The sequence below is a fragment of the Penicillium paradoxum genome (genome assembly GCF_028828445.1).
Source record: "Penicillium paradoxum strain IBT 22861 chromosome Unknown utg000004l_segment0_segment0, whole genome shotgun sequence".
Lineage (NCBI taxonomy): Eukaryota > Fungi > Ascomycota > Eurotiomycetes > Eurotiales > Aspergillaceae > Penicillium > Penicillium paradoxum.
The window spans coordinates 836,223-861,643 of NW_026643182.1; the positions used below are offsets into that span (position 1 = coordinate 836,223).

Genomic DNA, 25,421 nt, shown 5'->3' on the forward strand with positions numbered 1-25,421 from the left:
GCCGTCTGGTGGAATGTGGGAGGCATATGAGCTTCAAGGAAATTCAAGGTGATGCAGTTGGGGAAGAGTACCTGGACAGAAGATGGAGGACTTCTTCGTCTACTTTGTTTTCTTGTCCGAGTCATGTGGACTTCACCTACTCGGGTCCAATGTTGAATGAAGTTATACAAAAGGTCGCCGTCCTTATACGCCGACTCAATCTGAGAGGAGAGTTGTCGGCCTAAGTGCCAGTTTTGGATCTGGTTGCAAGCAAGATCTGGAAATATGTGTACGTTGTAGAGTTGTCAAAGTTGTCTTCGTTCAATATCACTTCAGTGGTGATGTGCATTGTGATTACAGCATGTCAGTAGCATAAATCCCAGGATCCATAGCCACACTGGTACTCTGATCTCCTAGAATCAATGATTCTGGGGTTAATAACACACATAGTATGCTCACCTTCAAATGTCGATGACAATCTCTTGTCGCCCGTCCAACAATAAGCTAGATTGGAATTACATAGGAAGATGAATTGGTGACCAAAGCTTCTGATTTAGCAAACACCTCTATCATCATAAAAACATTGCTATTCTGTTCATGGAATCATAGGTCGATCGTCTCTATCCTCCAGTTCAACCACGGCGTCATCCTCCGTGCCATTCAAAACATCCGACCGTTCTGATTGCCTGGATGCATTGCGATCACGCAGCCGGACCGGCCGGCGAGAGATCTTACCAGACACAAACCCAGCCACGTTTTGAATGAGTCGCCACAGGCGGTCTTCTAGCGTTTCAGGTGGTGTGCCGTTCAAGTGACCGCCAAGCGCAGCTAATTCAGACGAACTCGCTGCTGCCAGTGTATGTTCCTCGGCTTCAACCTTGAACTGGTACTTCAAACAATCCTTAACAGTTACTAGGCCAGTGAGTTTGCCACGATGTTCGACGAGAATGACTCGAGGCCCCATCTTCTTGAAAATCTCCATGACGGTTTCGAGCGGATGCCGTGGGTGGACGGTCAGCGGTGTGTGATCTACATACCGCGAGAAATCAACAAAAGCTGCTCCTGCGCTGCTTTCAATTGCATCAAATGTATCCGATGATCGTGAACCATGCGAAACGGACGCCCTCCGCGCGATGGCGGCGTTAGCGGCCTCCTTGGTGAAGACACACCGGGCGTTCGGGGCGACCATGCCTTCGTTGCGGGCACGGTCGATAGCGTATCGGAGCTCTGTTCGTCCGATATAGCCGACCAATACCTTTGAAGTGCGGTCCTCCACGACAGGGAAGCCTTGGAATCTGTTGTCATTCAGAAGGTGCTCTGCTTCGCGCACGGGGAAGTCCGATGCTGGCAGCGAGAGTGGGCCTGTGGTCATTGCATGGGATACAGGCACATTGAAGACGTGATCCTCCTTATTGTCGAGGAAAGGGAATCCATTGAACCAGATCATTCGGTCGGCAATACCGCCACTACCGAATCGATCGCCAACGGCTTTTGTGATGCCAACCACAATCTTGTAGGTATTAGTATGGTTGGATAAATGAGGGCAATTTGAGAATAAACACATACCATAGTGGGCAAAATATAGGTCAGTGCACCAGTCAGCTCGAACATTATGACCGTCACAGAGATAGTCAGATGCATAATTCCACTGAGAGCTGCGCCAGCTCCTAGAAACGCATATGTTCCCGGTGTGATACAAGGGACATCGGGATCACAAGAGGCGAAAAATGCAGAGTTGGGGAATGTTTCATATAATGCCTGCACCATGATCCCAACCATGCGGCCAAATGAAGCCCCGACGGCCATCGAGGGTACGAAAATACCGGCTGGCACCTTGCAACCGTAAGAGATAATCACCAAGCCAGTGCGTAGGATGGTTGCAATAGCTAGTGAGAAAACCATTGACCATCGGTTCTTAGATCTGTGATATGTCAGTCGTGTGTTCTCACGCAAGGATAGAAGGAAATGTTCGTACTCGCATAGTCCAGCGTAGTCATGGCCACCCTCGCATTCGCGGAATAAAATTTCCATCATTGCAGTCATGTTGATTTTCAGAAACATGTTGGGATAGCACAGTACTGCAGTAAGTCCAGCGAGAACAACGGACTCGGTTATAGGCCACTGTGATAGATACTTCTTGCGGAACCCGGCCATCCGAAGATTCCATTTCATTACGAATGCGCCGTAGAGACCACCGAAAATACCAAGGAAAATAAAGAAAAGGAACTCGAAGAAATGCCATGTGCGATCATACTCCACTTGGAACATGACCAATTGGCCGGTTCTGAATGGATTGACAGCCTAAAACAGATCAGCAATAGTCCAGAATTGATGTATCATTCGGAAAACCTACTGCCAGCACGCTAGTGGCGACCAATGCACAAAAGTAGCTGCGCCAAAGAGTCTTGAGAGGGAAATAATTTGCCATTTCCTATCGACGGTCAGCATTCATCCCATGAACTCGTACGCAATCGAACTGACTTCCAGAGAGAACAGCACGCCTCCAATTGGACTTCCAAAAGCAACAGCCACACCAGCTGCCGCCGAGGCAGTCAGGATTTCCCTCGTTTTCGAGGCATTCCGTTTGTATTTACCAAAGAAGCGCGAGATCACATTTCCGGTACACACAGCAAAATGCACACTAGGCCCCTCCTTTCCAACAGAGAGACCCGACGCAATTGCTAGTGGTAAGGCAATTGATTTGATGAGAAGAGTCCAGGCGCCTAGAAACCCCTTCATGACGAAGCCAGCAATAATGCATTTGATCTCTGAGATGCCAGAGCCCGCGGCATACGGTGCAAATGACTTGACTAGGACTGCCGCGATAGACGAAAGCAACAGCTGGATCCAAAATTAGCCTACAAGCCCGTGTCTCGTCAAGAATAGTGAGAAATTCATCTTACCGCGCCAAAGAAATAGAAAACATAATTCAACACCCAGAATGATGTCCAAGGTTTCCACTCTGGGCAGCCTATCAAGAGAAAGAATCAGTTAATGCATAATTCAGGTGGATCGCACTGCCAATCCAACATACCATTCTCAGAACCCCAGCAGCAAAAGGACTCGTTGAGGTAAAATGCAGTAGTACAATGTCCCAACTTAATATCAGAGAGCCATTCGGTAATAATGTTGAGCACAGCTGAGTTTAACCCAATTGCCAAACCCACGAGTGTAACGACAAGCCATGCCTGGCCTGCATCGTAGGATTCGTACACTTTGCGCCTCCAGCCAAGGATGCCTTCTTGATCCCAAAACCTAGTGCCACTGCGCCGTTTCGCGCGCCGCCGCGACTGTTCATATACTGCATCTTGAACCCAGTCTATGGTGGTAAAATCTTCATATCGCTTGATCTCATTGATCTCTTCTGGGATGGCGGGAGCTTCTTGGTTATCGAAAGCATTTTGTGGGATCGGGGAGGGAATAGAGCGAGCAGATAGCCTTCGAGAATTGCGGCGCTCTGTTGAAACTGAAAGAGACCTAGAGATGGTCGGGGAGGGGCGTGGAGAGGTCATAACATAGATTGAGGGGGTGAGGTCAGCATAGTCGGTTGAAACTCGACTCGATAATATGTCAGTGTCCGCGGTGGACACCGCGAATCGGCGCACGAGGACGAATTCTCGCAGTCAAAATCAAATTCGCAGCCTGAGGACGCTGGCGGTTGAGACTCGGGCTATAAGCAATAATCCAAGTAATTTGAAGGGGGTGAACGGAGCTCGTCAAGGTAGATGATGTGACGAAGCGAAGTCGCCAAGTATCGATAACGAAGCCTCCTCAGATAACGTCGCGGCCACGCGTTCTACTTTCTCGACTCCACGCTCGCGCCCACTTGCTTCTACAACAGATTGAACCGACGGGCGCATGCTGCAAATCGTGTACCTTTGTTTTGACGGCATTTTAATTCACTAAATTCAACAATATGGCCCCCAAGGCTATAGCAGACCCGGATGAGATCACCGGACAAAGCGCACTTCCCAGTATGTCACATACACTGTTTTCGCTATAGATCAACATACTCATCTATTCCTACAGTTGCTCGGGTTAAGAAGATCATCCAGTTAGACGAGGATATTGTACAATGCTCGAACAATGCAACCTTTGTTATTGCAATGGCTACCGTACGCTATACTCTTGGCTTGAATACCTCGGCCGCCAATTAACACTGGATCTAGGAGATGTTCATCAAATACCTTGCTGAGCAAGGACACAATGTGGTCAAATCCGAGCGAAAACCACGTAAGACGGTCCAGTACAAAGATCTCGGTTAGTCGCGCTTATCCTGCCCACGGTCAGCATGGGGTTGGACGACATGCTAACATGCAATAGCTTCGGCGGTCTCACACACAGACAACCTCGAATTCCTTGCGGATGTGATTCCTAAGACTACGACCTACAAACAATTCAAGGAGAAGAAAGCCAAGGATGCGGCCAACCAAGGTGCCATGGAGAAGGGCCAGCGTACTCTCAACGGTGCCAGCGCACCCTCCGCACCGGCAAATGGCACAGGCATGGGAGATGCCACTCCACAAAGAGAAGACTCAAAGACAACATCGCCCTCGGTTCCTCGGCCAATGGTCCCTGTGAGCGCGCTGATTGCGGACCGGACAGTCGAGCCTATGGCAACCCGTGACAATGATGTGGAAATGCAAGATTGATTGCGCTATATTATCCCTTTTTTTTCCTTTTCATCCCTCATCTAGTTATTTGCATAGGAGTCTGGTGATGGGTTTGCCTGCGCATTGGTTTTGGCTTTGTATGGTCGCATTGGGTCGGGTTAGATATTAACCCCAAAAGAAAACACATGAGATAGGATGCAATTGACGAGTCAAATTTGACGAAAACATCAATAATAATGAATTATAATTCAAGAACCATTGAAATAAGGATATCAATCAATACTCGTAGTTGTAGAAGAATGTTCTTGTTAGGGAGTGAACGGGAATCGACCAGCCAATGACAGGCCCCGTGATTCCGATCGCTAGCGAAAGCTCTGGCTCCAACTTCAACTTCCGACTTCATCCACCCTCATATCCTCACCTCGACCTCCACACTCGCGGCTCAATTCCACCCGTGGTCAATTGCCCTCACAATGTCGCTCTCCTCCGCTTCCAGCACTCTGCTGCGCACCGTCGCCCGGCAGCAGCTGTCCACTTCCCGCGCCGCCGTCACCTCCTGCCAGCAGCGGAGGGGAGTTGCCGATGCGAAGTCGTCCTTCGAGTCCCCCTTCGCCAGCGCTAACGAGGCTGGCTCGACCCTGAAGATCCCCAACTTCAGCAAGTACAAGTCTAAGAACTCGCCCCGCTCCAACCAGGTCTTCTCCTACTTCATGGCCGGCTCCCTCGGTCTGGCAAGTGCTGTCGGTGCCAAGGCTACTGTCCAGGGTAGGTTTTTCTTATACATTCGAATCAGAAAGAGATGGGAACAGCATTGGCATGAGCTCAAGCGATTGAACAATCTCATCGCATGATCGGGGAAATTCGGACAACTTTAAAGCAACTCATGGCTGATGTTATTCTTTCTCTCCAGACTTCCTGGTCAACATGTCCGCCTCCGCCGATGTCCTGGCCCAGGCCAAGGTCGAGATCGCTCTCGGTGCCATCCCTGAGGGCAAGAACGTACGTTTTCAATCCACCACCTCATCCGGCAAATTCCAATATCCACGATCCCTATCTAACACCCTATAACAGGTCATCATCAAGTGGCGTGGAAAGCCCGTCTTCATCCGTCACCGTACCGAAGCCGAGATCACTGAGGCCCGTGAGGCCAAGTGGGAGGGTCTCCGTGATCCCCAGCCCGATGAGGACCGTGTCCAGCGTCCTGAGTGGCTCGTCATGCTCGGTAAGTGAACAGTCATGCAATCCACAAATAGTCCATAAATCTAACCCCCATCCTCCTTCAGGTGTCTGCACCCACTTGGGTTGTGTCCCCATCGGTGAGGCCGGTGACTACGGCGGCTGGTTCTGCCCCTGCCACGGTTCCCACTACGATATCTCCGGCCGTATTCGGAAGGGCCCTGCCCCTCTGAACCTCGAGGTTCCCGCCTACAGCTTCCCCGAGGACGAGACCCTGGTTATCGGTTAAGCGAATTTTGAATACACCCCTTTTTTGATCATCGCCACCGGGCGGATTGTCTCATTAGAAGTGTGGATGAGATAAAAGATGGTTGGGACCATGTCTCCTATCCATCTGTGTATGTGCTTGTGTTGTGTTTTTTTCCCTTTTTTTAGACAGAGCGGCCGTGTGTCTTGTCAAGATTAAGAGACCTGTGTTTTAATATGGACAAAAAAATGAGCCTCTTTCTTCCCTTTGTTGTCCCTATCCTCCTGGCTCTTGGTCTTTCTCCATGGCGAACATGAGCTGTGGAGTTGGAGAGGCTCAAGCCGGGACGTTTCCTGGCAGTGCAGAGGATGTCCTATGGTCTCCTTGAGTACATACTTATGTTCTTTATTTAGTGTATCACCTAGTCATGTTATTTCCTTTGTTTTAGACCCACGCTCTTTTGGTGTCTGACGTAAAACCATCAATTGCCTTGGTAACATCGATGCCTCGCTATGTCGCCATGTACTCGGTTTCAAGATATAACTCTTCAACAATCATACAGCAGACTTTGTCTCTATCCAACTGAGTATCTATTTTCCCTTCAATAGTATGTACAGATATACCCGCCCAGCCAACAGGGGCAAGTTATTATCAAATTGACAAACCCATATATGACCTCATACATCCTGAGTTCCTTCTGGTATGGCAATTTGATATGCTCGAATGCGATGGTCTTTACCGAGATCCGATAAGGGCGAACAGTAGGCCCGTCACAGCTGCACCAGCTGCAGCACTCTGGAGAGCCACAGTGGTGACGTCGCGCTGCGAGACAGAAATGCTGCGTTCACTGAAGAACTCGTCGGCAACTTGCTTCCAATACTCCACCGACATAACCGGAGGTGGAATGTTCAAGAGACGGCTCTGAAGAGACTGTGACGCCACGGCGTCGCTCGCCGTAATAATAGTTCCAGTAGCGGAAGCATCATTCTGTACTGCAGTAAGCTTCGGTTCCGCCGAAAGAGAAGCAGTGGGCTCCAGGTTCTCATTGGTAGAATCAATTACCTCGGGGAGGACAGTGATATTCGGCGATGCGGAGATTGAGACAGCGCTCTCAGCCAGAATAGCCCGACTCAGCTCCTTCTCCTTCTCCAATGCTTCAACGACCTTATCCTCGAAGCCCTTGACGAGACGCTTCCGGCGCCACGGCTCCACGAGGATTTGGAAGACAAGGAATAGCAGGACGTTCATGCCCATCAAACCCCAGGTTCCCCATGTTGACATGCGGCGGATCTTGTCGGACCAGACTTGCTCCTCGTGGTATCGCGAGAGAATGCTCTTGCTCAGTTGAGCGGCTGCCTCTTCGGCTTCGCGCTCTGAGGCTGACAGGGCTTGGGAAGTCTCGGTCTCGGCGACCTCGTTGGTGTGATCGTTGCGGTAGAGGAGGGTGAAACGCTCCAGGTCTGTTGAGGACCAGGCGTGCTTGCGTTGGAGGAGCTCGTTTACTTCGCGTTGGGAGGTGGAGCGGCGATTGATTGCTGCAGCATATTCTTCTTTCGCACGTTTAACATTCGCTCGGGCGGTGCGGAGTCGGCCCTCTGTACAATTGAGCAGAATCAGTATCCGAGGATTTCGCGGGAGCGGGTTTGGGCTGTGCTATGCATACCGTGGAACTGGATGTCATTCTTCAGAGCTTCGATGCTGGAGTATCCAGTCAAGTCATTTAGCCGTTGGCCTGCTACAAAGACGTTGGATTGCACATTGTCCATCATTGTAGTGAACTGCTTGGACCATTTTGACCGACGGCTTTCCAAGTACGACGGCAGGCCCCCGCTCCTTGTACCAGTAGCACTGGCATCTTCCTCCTGGGAAGCTGACTGCTCCTGGTCGCTCTTCTTTGTTTGTGGTTGTGTGGTGGCCTGGTCGGGCTCTTGGGGAGGAGGTACCGAATCCACAGAACTGCCCGCCTCCACACCCGGGATCGGGGCGGGATCGCGCGCGGCGAGCTCCTGTGCCGCGAGTTCCTTCTCCTTTTCTCTGATCAATCTCTCGGTATCAGCTGCGAACCTCTCTCTGTCATCGAAGGCGGCATATTTGCCCTGGTGTAGGCGGAATTGGCATTGTACACAGGCGGAGAAGCTCCGCGGAGTCGGTCTGGTGAGGGAGAATGCAGTAGGGCGGAATTGTGTTCGCACCGAGGAAGTGCTTGTAAGTTGAAGGCTTGACCGAAGCGATTGCCTTAGCAGTTGTGGCATAGACTGCATGGCCAAAATAAGGGCCACAATCGTGTGGCGGGACGTGATATGCAAGAGTTTAGAGACGAACGAGGATCATCTCGGGACGGGACTTGGCCTCGGATAGCCTTATCAGATTGCTACACTAAGGATGTATACGGAGTAAGCTCCCTCTGAATAATCTTCGACATCTGCATTGTTTTACAGTTGATGTATGCATAGGCATTTGATTTTGTATTCATTCTCATCTAGTGAAATTCCAGGATTGTTGGTCCTCTTCCTCGAATCTCGGCTTTGGCATACCACCGTGACATCCATAGCTCCGAGTAAAGAACTCCACGCACCAGAAAAGCACCCAAGGAAGCCAAGCTCCATGATATTTTATAACCAAATGGTCTCTCTGGGCCAGATATGTTTACCATCGGCTCGTCAGTTAGAGGTAAGATTTCATGCACATTATCTAGTTCGCTGTTGTGTTTACACTATCTCGTTTTGAAGCATGTCTTTGATATACTCCATATTTGACTTCATGTTGACTGGTATAATACAGAAGAACTTATCGAGAAATCAAAGAAATACGATATATACTGGCACCAACCGAGCGATACGTGAAATGTTCGATGACAATCCCTTTGTCTTCTCTGCTACTCTACCAATTGACAGAGTTTACCTGGATACATTGACACAAGAGTCTGTTTTACATGAAACACTCGTCGTATACCTATTAAAATCAATGATTTCCCACACGCTAGAGACTTGTTTTTTCTTGAGGACATGCGAGAATCTTCTAATGGATATATTCATATGGCTAATCGAATAAGATCGGGATCAGAAGGGATATATATTTCATAGGGCCACACATGGCGTCTCTTAGAAAATATGTGTTTAAAAGGTTTAAGTTACCAAGATGAGGATGCAATTTGATAATACATAAACTATCCAAGTAAAGATATCAACAATGATTTATATCTAGGGCTGGTTGAACCAAATGCCCAATTCGTGCAGGGGACCCGAAGACTAAGATAAAGAAGATTGACACGGCATCTTGAGTTCAATGCGACGCGCATCCAGACAGAGCCTTAGGGGGGAAAAATAGAATTGAAACAGGGAGGAAGACATAGCCCTGACCGAAAACAGTGAATAAAATCAGAATCTCAGAATTACATAGAACATTCCGTCGTCAGAGTCATAGCAGAACGATGCAGTTCTTCAAGAGTGCGTTTACAAGAACGGCAAAACAGAGGACATGGAGAGTACAGCCGGCTGGGAATCAAAAGATCGATGATACAATGACAGGGTTTGGACGCCACCCACAAGCACTGTCAGCGAGTCCAGCCTCGATCTTAATCTTGATTTTGCACCTTGTTATCACCTCTCACAGCCTCAGCATAGGTAGGCGGTGGGTGCGCACTGCTGCTACCACCATTCCCACCTTCTTCATTTTGGTTGTGTGGTTTGTTCGCCGGGTTAGGCGCCTGCTGACCCTGGGGGCTGACTGTGCCATATCCGCGCTGGGAGGGGTTCTGAGGGGGCTGGTGTGAGACATAATAGTAGGTAACGTTTCCGTTCTCCAGATCACGTCGCCGACTCCCACCACCAGGGATAGGCTCATAGGATGCGTCGTCGTAATCTTGTTCCGGATACTTGAGGATAATATACCACGCATGAATGAGACCAGGGAAGAAACACAGGAGTGTAAGGGTTATGTTGATGATGGAGTCTGCAGTGCAGAAGCCAGACTTGACCCAGACTAGTGATAGACGTGTTGATCAGCGGTAGAAGTGCTAAGATAGGTGGGTTTCACTTACCTGCGATAGGTGGGAAGAAGATAGCGAGTACCGCAAGGAAAATGTCGGAGCTACACATGGCTCACGGTTGTTCTCTGAGTTGTGATAGTAGATGCGAGCTGTAACTAGTGGCTTGAGGGTGTCGCAATGATTAGACGTTTGCACTGTTAGACTGCTGGACGAGTCGCGGACGGCAGCCTGCCCACAGACAGTCCCGATCAGATGATGTCAACGGTCACATGACTATGATTCACCAGTCATGAGCCCTATGTTATACTCCATCTTTTCCCATGGCTCTATTTACTCTTTACTTTGACATAAGGTATCCAATCATCTTTGATCATTCAATGAAACCCAGACTTGTCAAGTGCCTGCCCAAAGCGGGGCGGTTTGCAACTTCTCTATGATAGCCATAGGTACCATATAAGTACCCGGTACATACAGTTGCCGAGTCCCTACTTATTGCGACCGGGTACCTTGGACTTGCAGTTGGAGTGCCCCTCGCTTCCGATAGCTCACACAACTGTGTATGCTACAGCCCAACTTTTTGTTTTGCAGGAAGTATGTAAGGGAGGTCTTTCGGAAGATAATCCCAAGGATTCGAGCCCATGCTGTCCTATCCTTCTGACCTTTGGAGACGGCATGTTATAGCGATCGTCGTGTCTGAGCCGCTAACGAGAGCCTAGCGAGGCTGGTGAGTGGAGGATACACGCCAGGAACCAAAGAGGGATTGACAGGAATTTCTCGATGGAGACAGGAACAACTGGCCGTGCAGTCGCCAATCAAAGCTCCGATCGTCATCGTTGTGAAGGTGCCCTATCTTTACACCTCCGTATTGCGCTGTTGTATAGCCGGAGTTGACCAAACGAGACAAGGCGTCAACAAAGCGGAGCAACACCCCTTTTCCCACTCGACTCTTTCTACCAAACACCCAGAAGACCCGAAGTTTCTATTCTATTATTGTACTATTGTAGAATGTTGGCAAGATTGAGTTTAGCGTGACTTGTACAGATTATGCCTACTCTCCGTGTTCCATAATTTCCTTTTTCCCAGCAGTTCGTCTTTAGTACCCAGCCCCTGTTACCCACAAGCCCAGACCATCCTTCCGATCTTGATTCTCTTCAATCCTAGAACTTAGTCTTGTCATCCTCTCCTCACTCTTTGTCCCTTTTCGATTCGATCGAGAGTGCCTACGGGGCTCGGTTGACCTTACCTACCGGGCGTTGAGAACCCGAGTCACTCGTTTACCTTTCTTACGCGCGCTTTTCTTCTCCCTCGAGATTGGGACAGTTTCGGTGGCCTGGAGTCGACCATTCTAATTCCCGCGTTCGAATATCGGTCTGCCCATGCGATTCGTACCCAATTACTCTTTGAACATTCTCGATCGCGATTGACACATTCCACGCCGATATCATCTAAAGCGTTCCAGATATAAGGCGGCACCGCCAGGTTCGCCCGGCATGTCCGACTCCTGCATTTCCCTTTCGGGGTCAACTGCCTGCCCTGCCTGGAGTAGCTCGTCTATTACGACCAGCTCCAGCCTGTATTCAACCTTGTGAGTGGGAGTGCGCCCAATTAGGCACCAAAATGGGTACTGACACTGCACTGCTAGTCCATTTCTTAGAAACGTATCGAACCTCACGGAATTCGATAATTCATTAGAGGACTATGTCCGAGGATCATATATCTCATCGAAGTACGTATTGAAATTCACCAATGGACCAGGAGAGTGACTAATAGGCGCTCGTAGGTATGATGACTTGCTGGGATGTCAAGGGCTCAATTCTAGCGCCCCCAATGACTACTATGCTCAGTATACAATCAGTGTCCTGTGCAGTAGTGTCGTACAAAGCTCCATATCCGATTGCAAACTCTCGACAAATGACTCTCTACCAATTTGCGTCGACACATGCGCACTTTGGGCCCGGAGCGAGCAGGAGACTATGGCAAATACAGAGTTATGTCCCAAAACCGACAAGGATTATACTGATCTGATCTACGCCGAATTGACCATCTGTGAAAAACCATCTGATGCACTCTCCGGAGATTGTGTCAGGGGATCTGCGAATGAGCCTGACAACTGTGGCTTTGCATCGAATACCATTGGTCTCTGCACTTTTTGTACGAGCAGCACCGATAGCTGCTGCACGGAATCCCATGCTGCGACTCGCTGTGAGGGTGTCTCGGTGCCGACTGTCACTCTGCCGCCTCTCACGCCCTCGCCTTCCGCTACTGCATCTACTAGCCATGGTTTGTCCGGTGGCGCAATTGCTGGGATCGTCATTGGCTCCCTTGTAGGAGCTGCCATTCTAGCTGCCCTCCTCGCGTTCTTTTGCATCTTCATGCGTCGACGCCGCCGTGAAACCCATAACGAGGCTGCACTTAACCAACCAAATCCGCAAAGAAAGGGTGGATCGCCATCGATGCAGCAGCCCACAAGCCCAACATCGTATAACATGGTCCCAGGAGGCCGAGTTACACGGATGTCCGCTCTACGTGAAATGCCTAGTTCTTCGCCCGCCTATTCTCGTACTTCTGCAGCAATGTATGGCAGTGGGCCCAAGTACAGCGACACATCAGACTCAGAAGGCATGGGTGCCAGTCCAGGAACCATGTCCAAGAAGATTCCCCCTGTGACTGGGAGACGTCACGGCTCACTTTCGAGCAACTCCGTTCTAGCTGGACTGGACAGCGACAGCTCGCCTCTCTCCGCGCCCACGAACCAATATTCTTCCCCTGAAAACATAACCAGTGGTCGATCAGAGCAGTTGTCGTATTTCCGCGACTACTACTCCCAGGATGAGATTCACGCGGGAGACAAGGTCGCCGTCCTTTGGGCATATTCGCCACGGGCAGGTGACGAGTTTGAGCTCGACCGAGGCGAGGTGCTGAAAGTCATTGGCATTTGGGATGATGGCTGGGCCACGGGTGTGCGACTTCCCGAGCGTGCCGAGGACTTTGGCGTGACCTACCGCGAGCAGCGTGACAGCGGCGTCTCGAATGGCTCGCGCATGCTTGGGGCCTCGTCGCCCTTGCCGTCGGGTGAGATCAAGGCCTTCCCATTGGTCTGTATCTGTCTACCGCAGCACTGGCACAAGATAATCGACGGCAGCCAGGAAGACGAAGAAGTTTGAGCACGGTTCTCAATTCTCAGTTTTCATGCAAAATTACGTCTTGATGACAGCGTGTTGAGGCTTCTGCCCTATCTTCCAGCTTTCGCGATTTGAATCTGCGCTTTTTTTTTATACACCCAGGCTGGCCATCCCCCTCTGCGAACGACCTAAACGGTCGTCCCAACTCGTTTTATACTCGTATTCGATATACCCCCCATTTTGTGACGGTGTCATCTCGTCCTTCCCTATTTTTGACACTTTCTATATTCTTCTTCACACGACAAGTGTGGAGCCGGTCGCTGGCGCATCGGACTCGGTCAATGTGCTCTTTGATCCTAGAACACATCTCGCCCTGTCTTCTTACGTACTATATATCGGTTTGTCACTTGAGACCATTTCTATACCCTGATGGATGAGCGCCACTGTAGGTGGCTTGATCAGAAGATATCGGACACATATAGTGCAAGCTATAATGTATGTACATAATTAGACCAATTTTATCCAAGCTGGACCTTATTTAAGGTGCAATATCTGTTCCGGTGTTTCTCGTTTACGTCGCCGTAATGCCCTCGTGGAGGACTGTTCCCTACGAGATATCGTCGGGCGTGGAGGTCCCCCACATCTGCTCAGTCTCCAGAGCTGTGGGGTACGGAGTTTGCGGAATCAAGCCCTCGATTTCGCAATTTGATTTCCAATTTGATTTACTAATCCAACTTGCCCCTCATTTCGTAATGTTTTTCTTAAATGGCGTGTATTCGGCTATATCACGTCCACTCCTTCCTCTCCTCTCACCTAACCTGATCAAACCATAATGGCCTCTCCCAAGATCATCCTGTACACCAGCCGCCTCTGCCCCTGGGCCCACCGCGCGCACATCGCGCTCAAGGAGTCAGGCCTCGACTATGAGGAAGTTTCAATCGACTTGAACACGCCGCGCGAGCCGTGGTACCTAGAGATCAACCCTGTGAGTCCCAATCGCTCTCTTTCCCCCCGTGTAATGCATGTCATATACTGACGCCGATCGTCCCAACAGCGCGGTCTCGTCCCTAGCATCTCCTATAACGGAGAAATCATCACCGAATCCGGTATCGTCGCCCAATTCCTCGCAGACGCACACCCAACCCATCTCCTGCCAGCCTCAACAACAGTCGAATCCGCTCTCTACCGCGCACGCCTAGCCTTCTTCGTCGATGCCTTCTTCAGCAAGGTCGTACCGCATCTCTTCGCCAGTATTCGCGCCGCCAGTGAGGCCGAGCGTGATGCTGCCGCTGAGCAGCTGGCTGCCGCTGTTGTGAAGGAGATTGAACCCTTGCTGGAAGGAGCGGAGCGTGGACCGTTCTTCGGTGGTAGTGAGAAGTTGACCCTAGCCGAGGTTCAATCGGGTTCTTTCTTGCTTCGAATTCGGTCTTGGGCGAAGCCCGAACATGGCCTTGTTTCTGCCAAGTTGCCTGCTTTGCTGGAGCAGGCTCCGCGCTTCAATCGCTGGGTGGAGGCTACCATTTCGCATGAGAGTGTTAACTCCATTTATGATGAGAAGGCTGTTGCTGATAAGATGAGGGCCAAGTTTGCGCCGAAGGTTTAGGGTACCGTTCTGCCCTTGCTGTGTTAAGAATAGACTGGAACTAGTATCGATGCTATAATAATGCAATTTTATGAGGTTAAGAATGAGAAATAAATAGTTGGGTATGAAGTTTCCAAGGTTGTGGAAATACTATGTGGTATATCCCTAGCTCGCAAGGGCCTTTATATTTCGTACGGGGGGTTTATATATTTTGACTCGGCATGAAGTTGCCTTGTCCGCCAAGTGAAATACTCCCGTTTAGTGGTTGATCTTTCTCAAGCCACAAAATGATACATGTAGCAGGTAAATCATCCCACAGCCTTGAAACCCCATGCATACACGCACGTCAGTGCCGCAGTGGGCCTGGGACAAAAATAGCCGGCATTGACGTGTCCCATGGTTGAAGGTCGGAGGCCAATTTTAGCTTGCAGACACCCACATTGTCAGTGTACGGAGGAGAGGCTCAAATGTTGACTCCTGTGCATCAGGAATGTTATGCAGGTAGATCGAGTTGGGGGGGTTGTCATTTCACTCCGAGCGTTGTACTCCGTACTATGTACTTCGTGGGTCTTCTGAAAAGAAAACATCGAAGTACAAGAGAGCATAACGGTCATCTCAAGCGGGTTAATGGGGTATATACGGACATTATATGATCTTTTCCGAGTAATTAAGTCCTCAAAGATTCGAGCTTCCTCAAGATAAACCAATCTATATCAACTCTGTGCACGACACTCGAGTTATAAACAGGTACCGAGTACTTTAATATCCAAAAGTCTGATATCACGTGCAGCCACCCCCACCATGGCCATGGCAACACCTGGGCAACAATTCACCCCTCAAACTCCATCTTCCCCGTCTCATCCGTCTCCGTTGCTTGACCTCCGCCTCCTCCAATCCCTGTAAGTCATTCAAGTGCATGTCACTTTGGCTTCTCATGACAGACCGAGAAGCTCGACGGAACCCCTGAGTTTGGCCATCTCAGCCACTGACATCGTGTACTAGCCTAGACATCTTTTTTTTATCTCCCCCAAACACATAAGCAATCATGTCGGTTAGTATTGACCTCAACACCATGTTCTAGAGCATTCAGTACTGACTGTTATTCTGTGAAGCTTGCATCGGGGTGAGTTTGTCGTTTCCCGCACTCGAAACCGGTTTCCCCTCATTGCGACCATTTATTGACATTTACCCCCTATAGTGTCCAGATCCAGGATGACTGCATCACTGCCTTCCAAGAATTCAGCCGCAGCCACGGCAAGACCAAGTACATCATCTACAAGATCGCCGACGACAAGAAGTCGGTTGTCGTAGACTCCGTCGGCAAGGACCAGGACTACGAGGTCTTCCGCAACGAGCTCGCCGACGCCAAGGACAGCCTCGGCCGCGCCTCCCCCCGCTATGCCGTGTACGATGTTGAGTACGAGCTTGCTGGAGAGGGCAAGAGGTGCGCATTCCCCTGACCGCAATTGTTCTTCGGCCTAGCCGCTAACCTGACTGTTCGCACAGAAGCAAGATCGTCTTCATCTCCTGGGTGCCCAGCGACACCCCCACTCTCGTAAGTAACGCACCACCTTCGGGCCCTGGACCAATGGCTAATTTTCTTCTCTTCCAGTGGTCTATGATCTACGCCAGCACTCGCGAGGTCCTCAAGAACGCCCTCAACGTCGTCACTTCCATCCACGCCGATGACAAGTCCGATATCGAGTGGAAGACAGTCCTGAAGGAGGCCAGCGGTGGTAAGGCATAAATGAAAGCGCCGGCTGGATCCGGGCTGCGCGACCGATAGGGGTGCGCCCCTGATGGCGCCGCGGAACGATCAATTCATAACCTTCTCTGCACCCCGTTCTCCCGTTTTCTTCTTAGTTGCAATGCAAGACCGTTACGACTTGGCCCGTGTTTTATTCATTTTGCGCGAGGTCTCAAGAGTTTTGATTTCATTTTCAGCCCATTCCAAGATTGTCGATGATATCCATCTCAGGCCGAGTTCCATCTTTTATCTTGGGATCGAGGGTATTGGGGGGCTAACTGGCAACAAATCTTGTTGCCTGGTGGTTAGACTGCATATGGTGGGCGCAGATATCTTGGGCTGGATCTTGTCAAGTGTAGAATAGTCGAATAACCAACAACTCCTGGCTTTTCCTACAAAGTTACTCCTTAACTGGGTGGTGCGTACGGAGCACTGGGGCGGCTAAAGATTCCGAGGGTGATCAAAAGACGTGAGCGACTGGCTGAAATCGGGAAGCTTGGAGAAAATAAGCCATAATGCCAATCGGATAGAAAACAGAGGCCATAAGCCACTTAAAACAACCAACATCAGGCCATATGCTGAGAATGATGATGTTGCTCACTGGCAGATAGCCGGGTTGGGTCAGGAGCCAATGAGGAGGCGGCCAAACCCAAACCGCGCTAGTCCCGACCGGATCCTCGCCTTTCCACCTCAAACCACAAGAAACGTCTTCAAGTCATTCTCCATCCACGATCCCCCTCCACTCTCTGCTCAGCCGTGTCCTGGCGTGCTCTCTGGCTCTTGTACTAACGGCCTCCCTTTAATCCACCCAATTGAACCCGATTTCGACGTGGTGCTTCCACCTCCCGCCTGCCGCACAATGTTTCTTCGCACCGTCTCTCGCGCTGTTCCTCGCAGCACCGCAGCCATCCGTGCTGCCCCGACTGCCTCTGTGAATGCTTTGCAGACTCGCGCTTCCTCGGACCATGCCATTCCCAACCCCACCCTCGCCAACATCGAGAAGCGCTGGGAGGGCATGCCCCCTCAGGAGCAGGCCGAGCTCTGGATGCAGCTCCGTGACCGCATGAAGGTCGACTGGCACAAGATGACCCTGCAGGAGAAGAAGGCTGGTATGTGCTGTCCCTAGAACATATACACTTGAATCATAGCCTATTTTCTCGACTACCCTAGGGCTTCCGAGGTTATACGCTTTGGATGCCCGAGTCATCGAACTTCCATGATTCTGGTTCCAATTGGGCATTTCCCGCTAACATGCATTCTTCCTCTGATATAGCTTACTACATTGCCTTCGGTGCCCACGGTCCCCGTGCCCAGTCCCCCAAGGGTGAGGGCTGGCGCGTCGCCGCCAAGGTGATCCAGCTCACCGCCGTCTCCGTTGCCCTCTTCTACGGCATTCACGCCTTTGCTGGCAAGCAGCCCGCTACCATGTCCAAGGAGTGGCAGGAGGCCTCCAACGAATATGCTCTGGTACGTATTGCCTCATCCCTCGGTGACTGTAGTCAGGAGAAGTCTCTGCCACTGGCATCCAAATTGGACGATGCTAACCTATCCCGCTACAGAGAGAGAAGATCAACCCCATCCACGGCATCAGCAAAGAGGGTTACGAGGGCAAGGGCTTCGTCCAGAGCCCCCCTCTCGAGAAGTCATAGGCGTGCCGATTTCCCGACCGGGAATAATTTGATATCTACGCAGGACGGACGGCGGTACCCATCGCACGACCTAGAAGTCGTTTTGAATCCAAGCTGTTCTTTCCATAGCCATGTCCGGCATGTCTGTGAATCGGAGGATGGACCTCCGCCCGTGCGCGTGGCCGTCGACTGTTCCCTCATTCTATCCTTTTTGGCAAGCATCCGAAAATGCGTGTATTCCGTACTGTGCTATAATCAATGTATCTCTTTTGTAGCCATAGAGAGAATGTGTTTTGGTGATTCGCTGTGTAAAATCTATGGGGTGTGTGTACTCCGTCTATGACTGTAGATATCCCAAGATGTGCGATGTATCTGTATCTGCGTGGCTCCGGCATGGCGTGGCCTACGGAGTGATTCGGAACCAAGGCGAGAGTGCGGAGAATCCCTGTTTGAGCGGCACACGGTTTCGAGGGTTAGAGAATGCATCTTATACAAAGTTGGGCGCTTTTCATTGTATGGAGAGCCACCCAGGACACCGTAAAGTGAATGCAGTCCATCGATCTTGACTACTATCATACTAGCTTCGTGTATTTATATATATAAGTTTGCCGTAGTTGCTCTTATATAAAGTTGGCCCGGAACTGGTTGACCCCCCAACACGTCAGAGATTTTCCGAGCTGCGCTACTTCGGACCAAAGGGCCATTGATCTCTAGATATTCCACTCCAACGCTTCCCCTACCGGTCTCAGTTCTCATTCCAACATCATGACCTTTTTTGGGTCTGGGGAACGATGTCATTTCTTCATGGAAAAAGCGCTGTGGCTCCCTGCACCCGGCCGCCAAGCCCCGGTGTGTGTGCGTGAATTCCAGGGCAACGGGCTGAGCTTCCTCGGCCACCACTTCACCACACGATTTGAGAGACAATGGAGGATTAAAAAACAAATAGAATGTTCCTCGGGATCTAAAAAAACAAATTCAGTTAATTACATTCAACTCCTATCCCTTGTAGAAAGCTCAAGTTGGTGCTCGGTTCATCACGGGATCGTCGGCAAAACCGCCCCGGAAAGGCTAAGGGCGACCAGTCCCCATCCACCAACCTCTTCCCTTCCTCTTCTTCCCTCTTTTCCCGTTCCAACCTCACCTCTCCCCTTCATCACATCTCGCTCTTCAACACCGTCATCATGTTCAAGAGGTAAGATTTTAAGATTGATACAATCTTGACTTTCTCTTCTCCATTTGGATACTAATTTTAATCCCTTTAGCGGTCTCGCCCGGTCCTTTGGGAGGGCTGCTTTTGCCCGGACGACCCCCGTCGCCCGCGCCTTCCAGCCCATCCGCTCCAATGCTCTCCCTGCTCTCACTGCCCGCTTCGCTAGCTCCGATGCTAGCCTCGTCGGCAAGGTTCACCAGGTCATTGGTGCCGTCGTTGACGGTACGTGTTGTCGACTCCTGACGGAAATGGGAACCTCGCGAAAATCTTTTCCCTGGACCCAATCCATCACCAAAACCATCGCAATCAATCTCAAAATCATCAACGGAATCGTATCTGACTTTGTATTCGCCATTTCACAGTGAAGTTCGACGGCGACAAGCTCCCTGCCATTTACAACGCCATTACCACCACCAACAACGGCCAGAAGCTCGTTCTGGAGGTTGCCGTACGTGATCTGATTGGCTGAACCTTGATTCAATCGGATCCAAGCTAACAAATATCTTATAGCAACACTTGGGTGAGAATGTCGTCCGTACTATTGCCATGGACGGTAAGCTTGCATTCCTTTCCCCCTTTCCTGGCCACCGTGTCGTCCTCTACCCGATTGGGAGACCCACCGAGTGCGCCCTCCCGATATCGAAGAGCTTCAACTAACGTCAATTCAAGGTACCGAGGGTCTCTCCCGTGGTGTCGCCGCCGAGGACACTGGTGCTCCCATCACCATCCCCGTCGGTCCCGCCACTCTTGGCCGTATTATCAACGTCACTGGTGACCCCATTGATGAGCGTGGTCCCGTCAAGGCCACCAAGTTCGCTCCCATCCACGCCGAGCCCCCTGCTTTCATCGACCAGTCCACCTCTGCCGAGATTCTCGTCACTGGTATCAAGGTCGTCGATCTGCTCGCCCCCTACGCCCGTGGTGGTAAGATTGGTCTCTTCGGTGGTGCCGGTGTCGGTAAGACCGTGTTCATTCAGGAGCTGATTGTAAGGATTCCCTTCCCCCCGATGAAATTGTATATTTCGCTGACCCTTTGTCCTGTAGAACAACATTGCCAAGGCCCACGGTGGTTACTCCGTGTTCTGTGGTGTCGGTGAGCGTACCCGTGAGGGTAACGATCTGTACCACGAGATGCAGGAGACTGGTGTCATCCAGCTTGAGGGTGACTCCAAGGTCGCTCTCGTCTTCGGTCAGATGAACGAGCCCCCCGGTGCCCGTGCCCGTGTCGCTCTTACTGGTCTGACCATTGCCGAGTACTTCCGTGATGAGGAGGGTCAGGATGTGCTGCTCTTCATTGACAACATTTTCCGTTTCACCCAGGCCGGTTCCGAGGTGTCTGCCCTTCTGGGCCGTATCCCCTCTGCCGTCGGTTACCAGCCTACCCTGGCTGTTGACATGGGTGTCATGCAGGAGCGTATTACCACCACCCAGAAGGGTTCCATTACCTCCGTCCAGGCCGTTTACGTGCCCGCTGACGATCTTACTGATCCCGCCCCCGCTACCACCTTCGCTCACTTGGACGCCACCACTGTGTTGTCCCGTGGTATCTCCGAGTTGGGTATCTACCCCGCTGTCGACCCTCTCGACTCCAAGTCCCGTATGCTCGACCCCCGTATCATCGGTGACGAGCACTACAACACTGCCACCCGTGTCCAGCAGATGCTCCAGGAGTACAAGTCCCTCCAGGATATCATTGCTATTCTCGGTATGGACGAGTTGTCTGAGGCTGATAAGCTCACCGTCGAGCGTGCCCGTAAGCTCCAGCGTTTCCTGTCCCAGCCCTTCGCTGTCGCCCAGGTTTTCACTGGTATCGAGGGTGCTCTCGTTGACCTCAAGGACACCATCGCCTCCTTCAAGGCCATCATTGCCGGTGAGGCTGATGACCTTCCTGAGGCCGCCTTCTACATGGTTGGCGACATCCAGGCCGCTCGCGCCAAGGGTGAGAAGATTCTGGCTGAGCTTGAGGGCAGCGCCTAAATGTAATTTTGTCATTTGCTAGCTAGCGCCGTCATAACTTCCCCTCCATCTTCAAGCCCTTCCTCTCCTTCCTCTCTCTCCCCACCTATTTTCTTACAGTTCTCCCAGTTTCATTTAATTCCCTTTGTCAGAACACTCAAGTGTTCCAACGTTGTACGCGACAACACCATTTCCCCCTTTTTGAGGCGTGTATATTACCCGATCTAAGAGAGAAAACCAAAAATGCAACCGGAAAGGGATTTGATTTTCTTTTCATTCCATCTCGCTGCATGGTGATCGTCGCGTGCGCATCGTTGAGAGCTCTTGTGTTGTCCTCTTTCTAGACTCGCTCCGAAAGGAACCCGAGCAAGGGAATATGAAGTGTTTACTGGCCTCTTACTGTGAGCTGGATTCGTGGTGCTTGGGATTGAGGTCTAGATTTGGTCTGGGCTTGGAGGGGTCTGGGAGTTTCCGATGCGTTCGTCTATCTTAGCGAGTTGATGAGATTTTAAAGCCGGTCTGGATTGGAGATACCTTACACAAACCTCTTGACCGGCGTGTTTCATTATTTTGTGTATTTAGAGTTCAAACCCTGATTCTCGACATCTTTTCCTTTGTCATGGTGCTCTGGTTCTTGTATAGGTTGGTTGTAGATGTAGATGCATACGAAGCCGGATGTAGTTGGCTGAGAGAGTTATGTTCATTCCTCTCTAGCCTGGCAGTCTAATCCTTTAGACTAATACTAATTTGTCTGTAGCGTGTTTCTTTTATCATTTTCTGGGCTGATATAGTCGATTGATTCTGGATTGGACATCCACCTAGATAGAGGCACGCCTATATGCAATCTCGTCTTGATATCATATGCATGCCCATTCTACAATGGCTACTTCCATGAAAACAATGTATATGATATGAGACATGGCCAGACATAGATAGTTATGAGAAATATAATGCAAGACATTAGATACGAAGAAACGAGGTCAAAGCACGCCAAACACATTATAGCGACCCGCACCTGGAGCTAGGACTCGCACACCGATGGCTCGATCTAGACTGCGTGCGAGCGGACACACCAAGTACGCATTACAAAGTATTTTCCAGAGCCAGGACCTGTGAGCGAGATGTCAGTCAATTCGTCTTGAAAAGGGAGGGGAAAAGAAACATACCAAGGCAGTCCGGGTAGGGATGTAAACCTGGACGAAATTCGCCCGCCCGTTCCATTCCATATCGGTGGTGAAGAAGCGTGTCTCTTTGACGTTTCGTCCGAGTCCACCGAATGCTACGTCGTCGGTATCTAGCACGATGCGATATGTGCCGGCGACGTCAACGCCGACACGGTAGTCTGTGAAGCTCTGCGAGGAGTTGAAGTTGAAGATCCATAGTAGACCTGCGCGCTCGAAGACGAGGACTTTGTCGCTTTCGTTCTTCAGACTGATGTATGCCTGTGGCGAGGATAGCCATCCGTATTTCTCTTCGGTCAGTTGCATGCCGCGGTCGAACTCGTTTAGGAACTGATAGCGCAGCAGCTTGTCTTCGGTTAGGTTTAGCTGTCGACGGGCGTACCAGAAGGAGTTGTCGTTGCCGGCACGTGGGAAATCCAGCCATTCGGGGTGTCCGAATTCGTTGCCTTCGAAGTTGAGGTAGCCCTCGCCGCCGAGGGCGTGGGTTACTAGACGGATCATCTTGTGCAGGGCCATGCCGCGCTCGATGACCGGGGTGAATTCGGTTAGTGTGGACATGTGAGTGTACATTTCCTTGTCGCAGAGCCACATCATTAGGGTTTTGTCGCCGACGAGGCTGGGAGGTGTGTTAATTGTTATATGCATAGCTGAAATGGGGAGGAGATTGGGCTTACGCTTGATCGTGGCTCTCGGCGTAGGCAATGGTTTTCTCGCCATGGCGTCGGTTGGTCAGGGTGAAGGAGAGATTGCCCATGTCCCACTCGTCGTCGGTGCTTTCCTTTAGCAGCTTGATGTACATGTCTGGGATTGCCATTGCCAGGCGGTAGTCGAAGCCGACACCTCCTAGTGCGTGGGGAAGACACAGGGCAGGCATGCCGGAGACATCTTCTGCGACTGTGATGCAGTCGGGGTAGAGCTCGTGTAGCATCTCATTGGCCAGGGTTAGGTATGTGACGCCCTCCTCGTCAACGGCAGGTCCGAAGTACTCATGGTAGCCGCCGGAGAAGCCACTTTTGTTTCAGTCAGTATGAGATTCTATATCGCAAGCAAAGACCGTACGTACGTTCCGATACCATGGTGTGAATAGAGCATGCTGGTCACTCCATCAAAGCGATATCCATCAAATTTATACTCCTCCATCCAGAAGCGCAGGTTACTCAAAAGGAAGCGTAGCACCTCGTGGTTTCCATAGTTGAACAACCGGCTGTCCCAAAGCTCATGTCGGCCCTTTGCACCCCCATGGAAGTAGAGGTGGTCAGTTCCATCGAACTCGTTGAGTCCGTCAATGACGTTCTTGGAGGCATGACTGTGAACAACATCAAGCAGCACAATCAACCCGAGCTCGTGGGCGGTATCAACAAGCTCCTTCAGATCCTCAGGGGATCCATAGCGGCTGCTTGCCGCGAAGAAATTGTTAACCTGGTAGCCGAAGCTAGCATAGTAGGCATGCTCCATGATGGCCATAAGCTGAATTGCGTTGTATCCCAGATACTTGATACGGGGCAGCATATTCTTCGTAAACTCCTTGTATGTAGCGACCCTAGTCTCGGGTGACGAGATACCGACGTGCGCTTCATAGATGCGCAGGCTTGCGGGCTTCTTGGGCCGCGCATGCTGGAATTTATATACCTCATCTGCTGGCGGGTTCCAGAAAACAGCATCATATGCCGGCGATACGCTCAGGTCTTGGACCACACGCTTGATCCACGCGGGGATTCGGTAGATGCGCTCGCCGCTGGGTAACACCATTGTGATCTACAGCGCTGGTTAGCGGAGTTTGTTCTTCCCCCGATGTTCAAGGATTGATGATGAAGCCTGCCTTGATCTTGCTGTCGTGAGGAATAGCGGGAGCGCCGTCCTTCGCCGGGACCGTTACATCCCAGACGCCGAAGTCGTTCTTGGTCATGGGATTGGCATTGGCGTCCCAGTTGTCTACCAGTTTCAGTCAGGAGTGCCTCAAATATCTGTAGTTCACAACATACTGAACTCGCCGACCAAAGAAGCCTCCACTGCGTTGGGTGCCCATTCCCGGTATGTGATTTCGCCGTTCGGTTGCGCATGAAGACCGAAGGTTTCGTAGCCCTGATAAGCAAATTAGTATGGAAAATAGCAATCGGTGAAGATCAATTCACCTTGCTGAACTTGTCCAAGCCCCCCTCCGACTCATTAATCGTCTTAGCCCAAGTTTCAACGACTTGGTATCTGTGCTTCAGGACCTCGCGATGCGGTTCCAGCCAAGGATCTAGCTGGATAACACCTGTTTTTTTTTGTTAAAATCAAAATAACGTTTGAAGGTGATGAATGTAGAAGCTCACCTGTGCCATCCGTGGGAACTTTAGAGGTGTCAATGGTCGAAGACATGTCTGGGAGATGATAGCTTTGGAGAGGTGGAGAGAAGATTGGGGAGGTCCAGATCAAGGAAATCCAGCGGGGGCCCAACATGTGACATCAACCCCTCAACGCTTGGTCCCTTTTTTTTTTTTTGCGCGCATTTAAGTGGGTTTTTTCGTTCTAGGCCTTTGTGTTATCTGTGAGTGGCAATTGCAGGTGTGTACAGAGTATGCATTCAAGCTACAGTGGAGATGTGGAGAGCTCATCGACGGGAACGGATCCGCAGGTCCATTTTCAGACACCCGGCTCTACAGTAAGTATACATCCACATATGGTCCTGATATCTACAGAAGGTATGGGCCTTACCTCGTTTCCCAGAGCCATTGATCAAAAATCCAAGAGTTTGGATTTCATACCTTGCCTCCGAACGTGCACTTCGGAGATTTCGTACTTTGTGCCACGATGCAAATTCCCGTACATTGCACTGAAGCTCCGAATATCAGACTCAGAGACATGGTATAAGGTCAATTGCTCTCTTGTGGATTCTCTGATCATTCGATTATAGAGTAGCACCAGAAAGCGCCACCCAAGTATTAATTTTACACAGTGAGCAGGTACGCGTTCAGGCACAAGGCTCTAAATGATCACACACACCTACCAT

The 25,421-nt window shown here is 50.7% G+C and overlaps 12 protein-coding genes across 12 annotated transcripts; 7 read left to right on the forward strand and 5 right to left on the reverse strand.

Annotated features, from left to right (window-relative positions):
- Nucleotides 1–574: 574 nt before the first annotated feature.
- Nucleotides 575–3,491, reverse strand: N7457_004055 (chloride channel protein; the record flags this gene model as incomplete). The annotated part of the gene is made up of 7 exons (XM_057175100.1): nucleotides 575–1,489; nucleotides 1,546–1,900; nucleotides 1,955–2,280; nucleotides 2,333–2,410; nucleotides 2,461–2,820; nucleotides 2,883–2,950; nucleotides 3,014–3,491. 7 exons carry the CDS (start codon nucleotides 3,489–3,491, stop codon nucleotides 575–577), a joined length of 2,580 nt encoding a protein of 859 aa, XP_057032147.1.
- Nucleotides 3,492–3,895: 404 nt separating this feature from the next.
- Nucleotides 3,896–4,631, forward strand: N7457_004056 (histone-fold domain-containing protein; the record flags this gene model as incomplete). Its single annotated transcript, XM_057175101.1, has 4 exons — nucleotides 3,896–3,953; nucleotides 4,009–4,094; nucleotides 4,149–4,239; nucleotides 4,303–4,631. 4 exons carry the CDS (start codon nucleotides 3,896–3,898, stop codon nucleotides 4,629–4,631), a joined length of 564 nt encoding a protein of 187 aa, XP_057032148.1.
- A 434-nt stretch (nucleotides 4,632–5,065) lies between these two features.
- On the forward strand, nucleotides 5,066–6,057 carry rip1 (ubiquinol--cytochrome-c reductase catalytic subunit RIP1; the record flags this gene model as incomplete). The annotated part of the gene is made up of 4 exons (XM_057175102.1): nucleotides 5,066–5,357; nucleotides 5,503–5,591; nucleotides 5,664–5,814; nucleotides 5,876–6,057. The coding sequence occupies 4 exons, from the start codon at nucleotides 5,066–5,068 to the stop codon at nucleotides 6,055–6,057; spliced, it is 714 nt and encodes a 237-aa protein (XP_057032149.1).
- Nucleotides 6,058–6,750: 693 nt separating this feature from the next.
- On the reverse strand, nucleotides 6,751–8,276 carry she9 (putative mitochondrion biogenesis protein (She9); the record flags this gene model as incomplete). Its single annotated transcript, XM_057175103.1, has 2 exons — nucleotides 6,751–7,610; nucleotides 7,679–8,276. The coding sequence occupies 2 exons, from the start codon at nucleotides 8,274–8,276 to the stop codon at nucleotides 6,751–6,753; spliced, it is 1,458 nt and encodes a 485-aa protein (XP_057032150.1).
- A 1,313-nt stretch (nucleotides 8,277–9,589) lies between these two features.
- Nucleotides 9,590–10,112, reverse strand: N7457_004059 (putative stress response RCI peptide; the record flags this gene model as incomplete). The annotated part of the gene is made up of 2 exons (XM_057175104.1): nucleotides 9,590–9,996; nucleotides 10,055–10,112. The coding sequence occupies 2 exons, from the start codon at nucleotides 10,110–10,112 to the stop codon at nucleotides 9,590–9,592; spliced, it is 465 nt and encodes a 154-aa protein (XP_057032151.1).
- Nucleotides 10,113–11,493: 1,381 nt separating this feature from the next.
- Nucleotides 11,494–13,167, forward strand: N7457_004060 (SH3 domain protein; the record flags this gene model as incomplete). The annotated part of the gene is made up of 3 exons (XM_057175105.1): nucleotides 11,494–11,588; nucleotides 11,646–11,729; nucleotides 11,784–13,167. 3 exons carry the CDS (start codon nucleotides 11,494–11,496, stop codon nucleotides 13,165–13,167), a joined length of 1,563 nt encoding a protein of 520 aa, XP_057032152.1.
- A 790-nt stretch (nucleotides 13,168–13,957) lies between these two features.
- On the forward strand, nucleotides 13,958–14,728 carry N7457_004061 (glutathione S-transferase family protein; the record flags this gene model as incomplete). Its single annotated transcript, XM_057175106.1, has 2 exons — nucleotides 13,958–14,110; nucleotides 14,180–14,728. The coding sequence occupies 2 exons, from the start codon at nucleotides 13,958–13,960 to the stop codon at nucleotides 14,726–14,728; spliced, it is 702 nt and encodes a 233-aa protein (XP_057032153.1).
- A 780-nt stretch (nucleotides 14,729–15,508) lies between these two features.
- N7457_004062 (actin-binding ADF family protein) lies at nucleotides 15,509–16,454 on the forward strand (the record flags this gene model as incomplete). The annotated part of the gene is made up of 4 exons (XM_057175107.1): nucleotides 15,509–15,606; nucleotides 15,906–16,151; nucleotides 16,214–16,262; nucleotides 16,320–16,454. The coding sequence occupies 4 exons, from the start codon at nucleotides 15,509–15,511 to the stop codon at nucleotides 16,452–16,454; spliced, it is 528 nt and encodes a 175-aa protein (XP_057032154.1).
- A 631-nt stretch (nucleotides 16,455–17,085) lies between these two features.
- On the forward strand, nucleotides 17,086–18,103 carry N7457_004063 (cytochrome c oxidase subunit IV family protein; the record flags this gene model as incomplete). The annotated part of the gene is made up of 3 exons (XM_057175108.1): nucleotides 17,086–17,563; nucleotides 17,728–17,921; nucleotides 18,014–18,103. 3 exons carry the CDS (start codon nucleotides 17,086–17,088, stop codon nucleotides 18,101–18,103), a joined length of 762 nt encoding a protein of 253 aa, XP_057032155.1.
- Nucleotides 18,104–19,263: 1,160 nt separating this feature from the next.
- Nucleotides 19,264–21,269, forward strand: N7457_004064 (F1F0 ATP synthase subunit beta; the record flags this gene model as incomplete). The annotated part of the gene is made up of 6 exons (XM_057175109.1): nucleotides 19,264–19,274; nucleotides 19,345–19,514; nucleotides 19,655–19,740; nucleotides 19,803–19,845; nucleotides 19,962–20,278; nucleotides 20,337–21,269. The coding sequence occupies 6 exons, from the start codon at nucleotides 19,264–19,266 to the stop codon at nucleotides 21,267–21,269; spliced, it is 1,560 nt and encodes a 519-aa protein (XP_057032156.1).
- Nucleotides 21,270–22,331: 1,062 nt separating this feature from the next.
- Nucleotides 22,332–24,178, reverse strand: N7457_004065 (1,4-alpha-glucan branching enzyme GLC3; the record flags this gene model as incomplete). Its single annotated transcript, XM_057175110.1, has 4 exons — nucleotides 22,332–22,358; nucleotides 22,415–23,045; nucleotides 23,104–23,439; nucleotides 23,493–24,178. 4 exons carry the CDS (start codon nucleotides 24,176–24,178, stop codon nucleotides 22,332–22,334), a joined length of 1,680 nt encoding a protein of 559 aa, XP_057032157.1.
- A 46-nt stretch (nucleotides 24,179–24,224) lies between these two features.
- On the reverse strand, nucleotides 24,225–24,790 carry N7457_004066 (uncharacterized protein; the record flags this gene model as incomplete). The annotated part of the gene is made up of 4 exons (XM_057175111.1): nucleotides 24,225–24,361; nucleotides 24,412–24,511; nucleotides 24,562–24,686; nucleotides 24,745–24,790. 4 exons carry the CDS (start codon nucleotides 24,788–24,790, stop codon nucleotides 24,225–24,227), a joined length of 408 nt encoding a protein of 135 aa, XP_057032158.1.
- Between the last annotated feature and the right edge of the window lie 631 nt (nucleotides 24,791–25,421).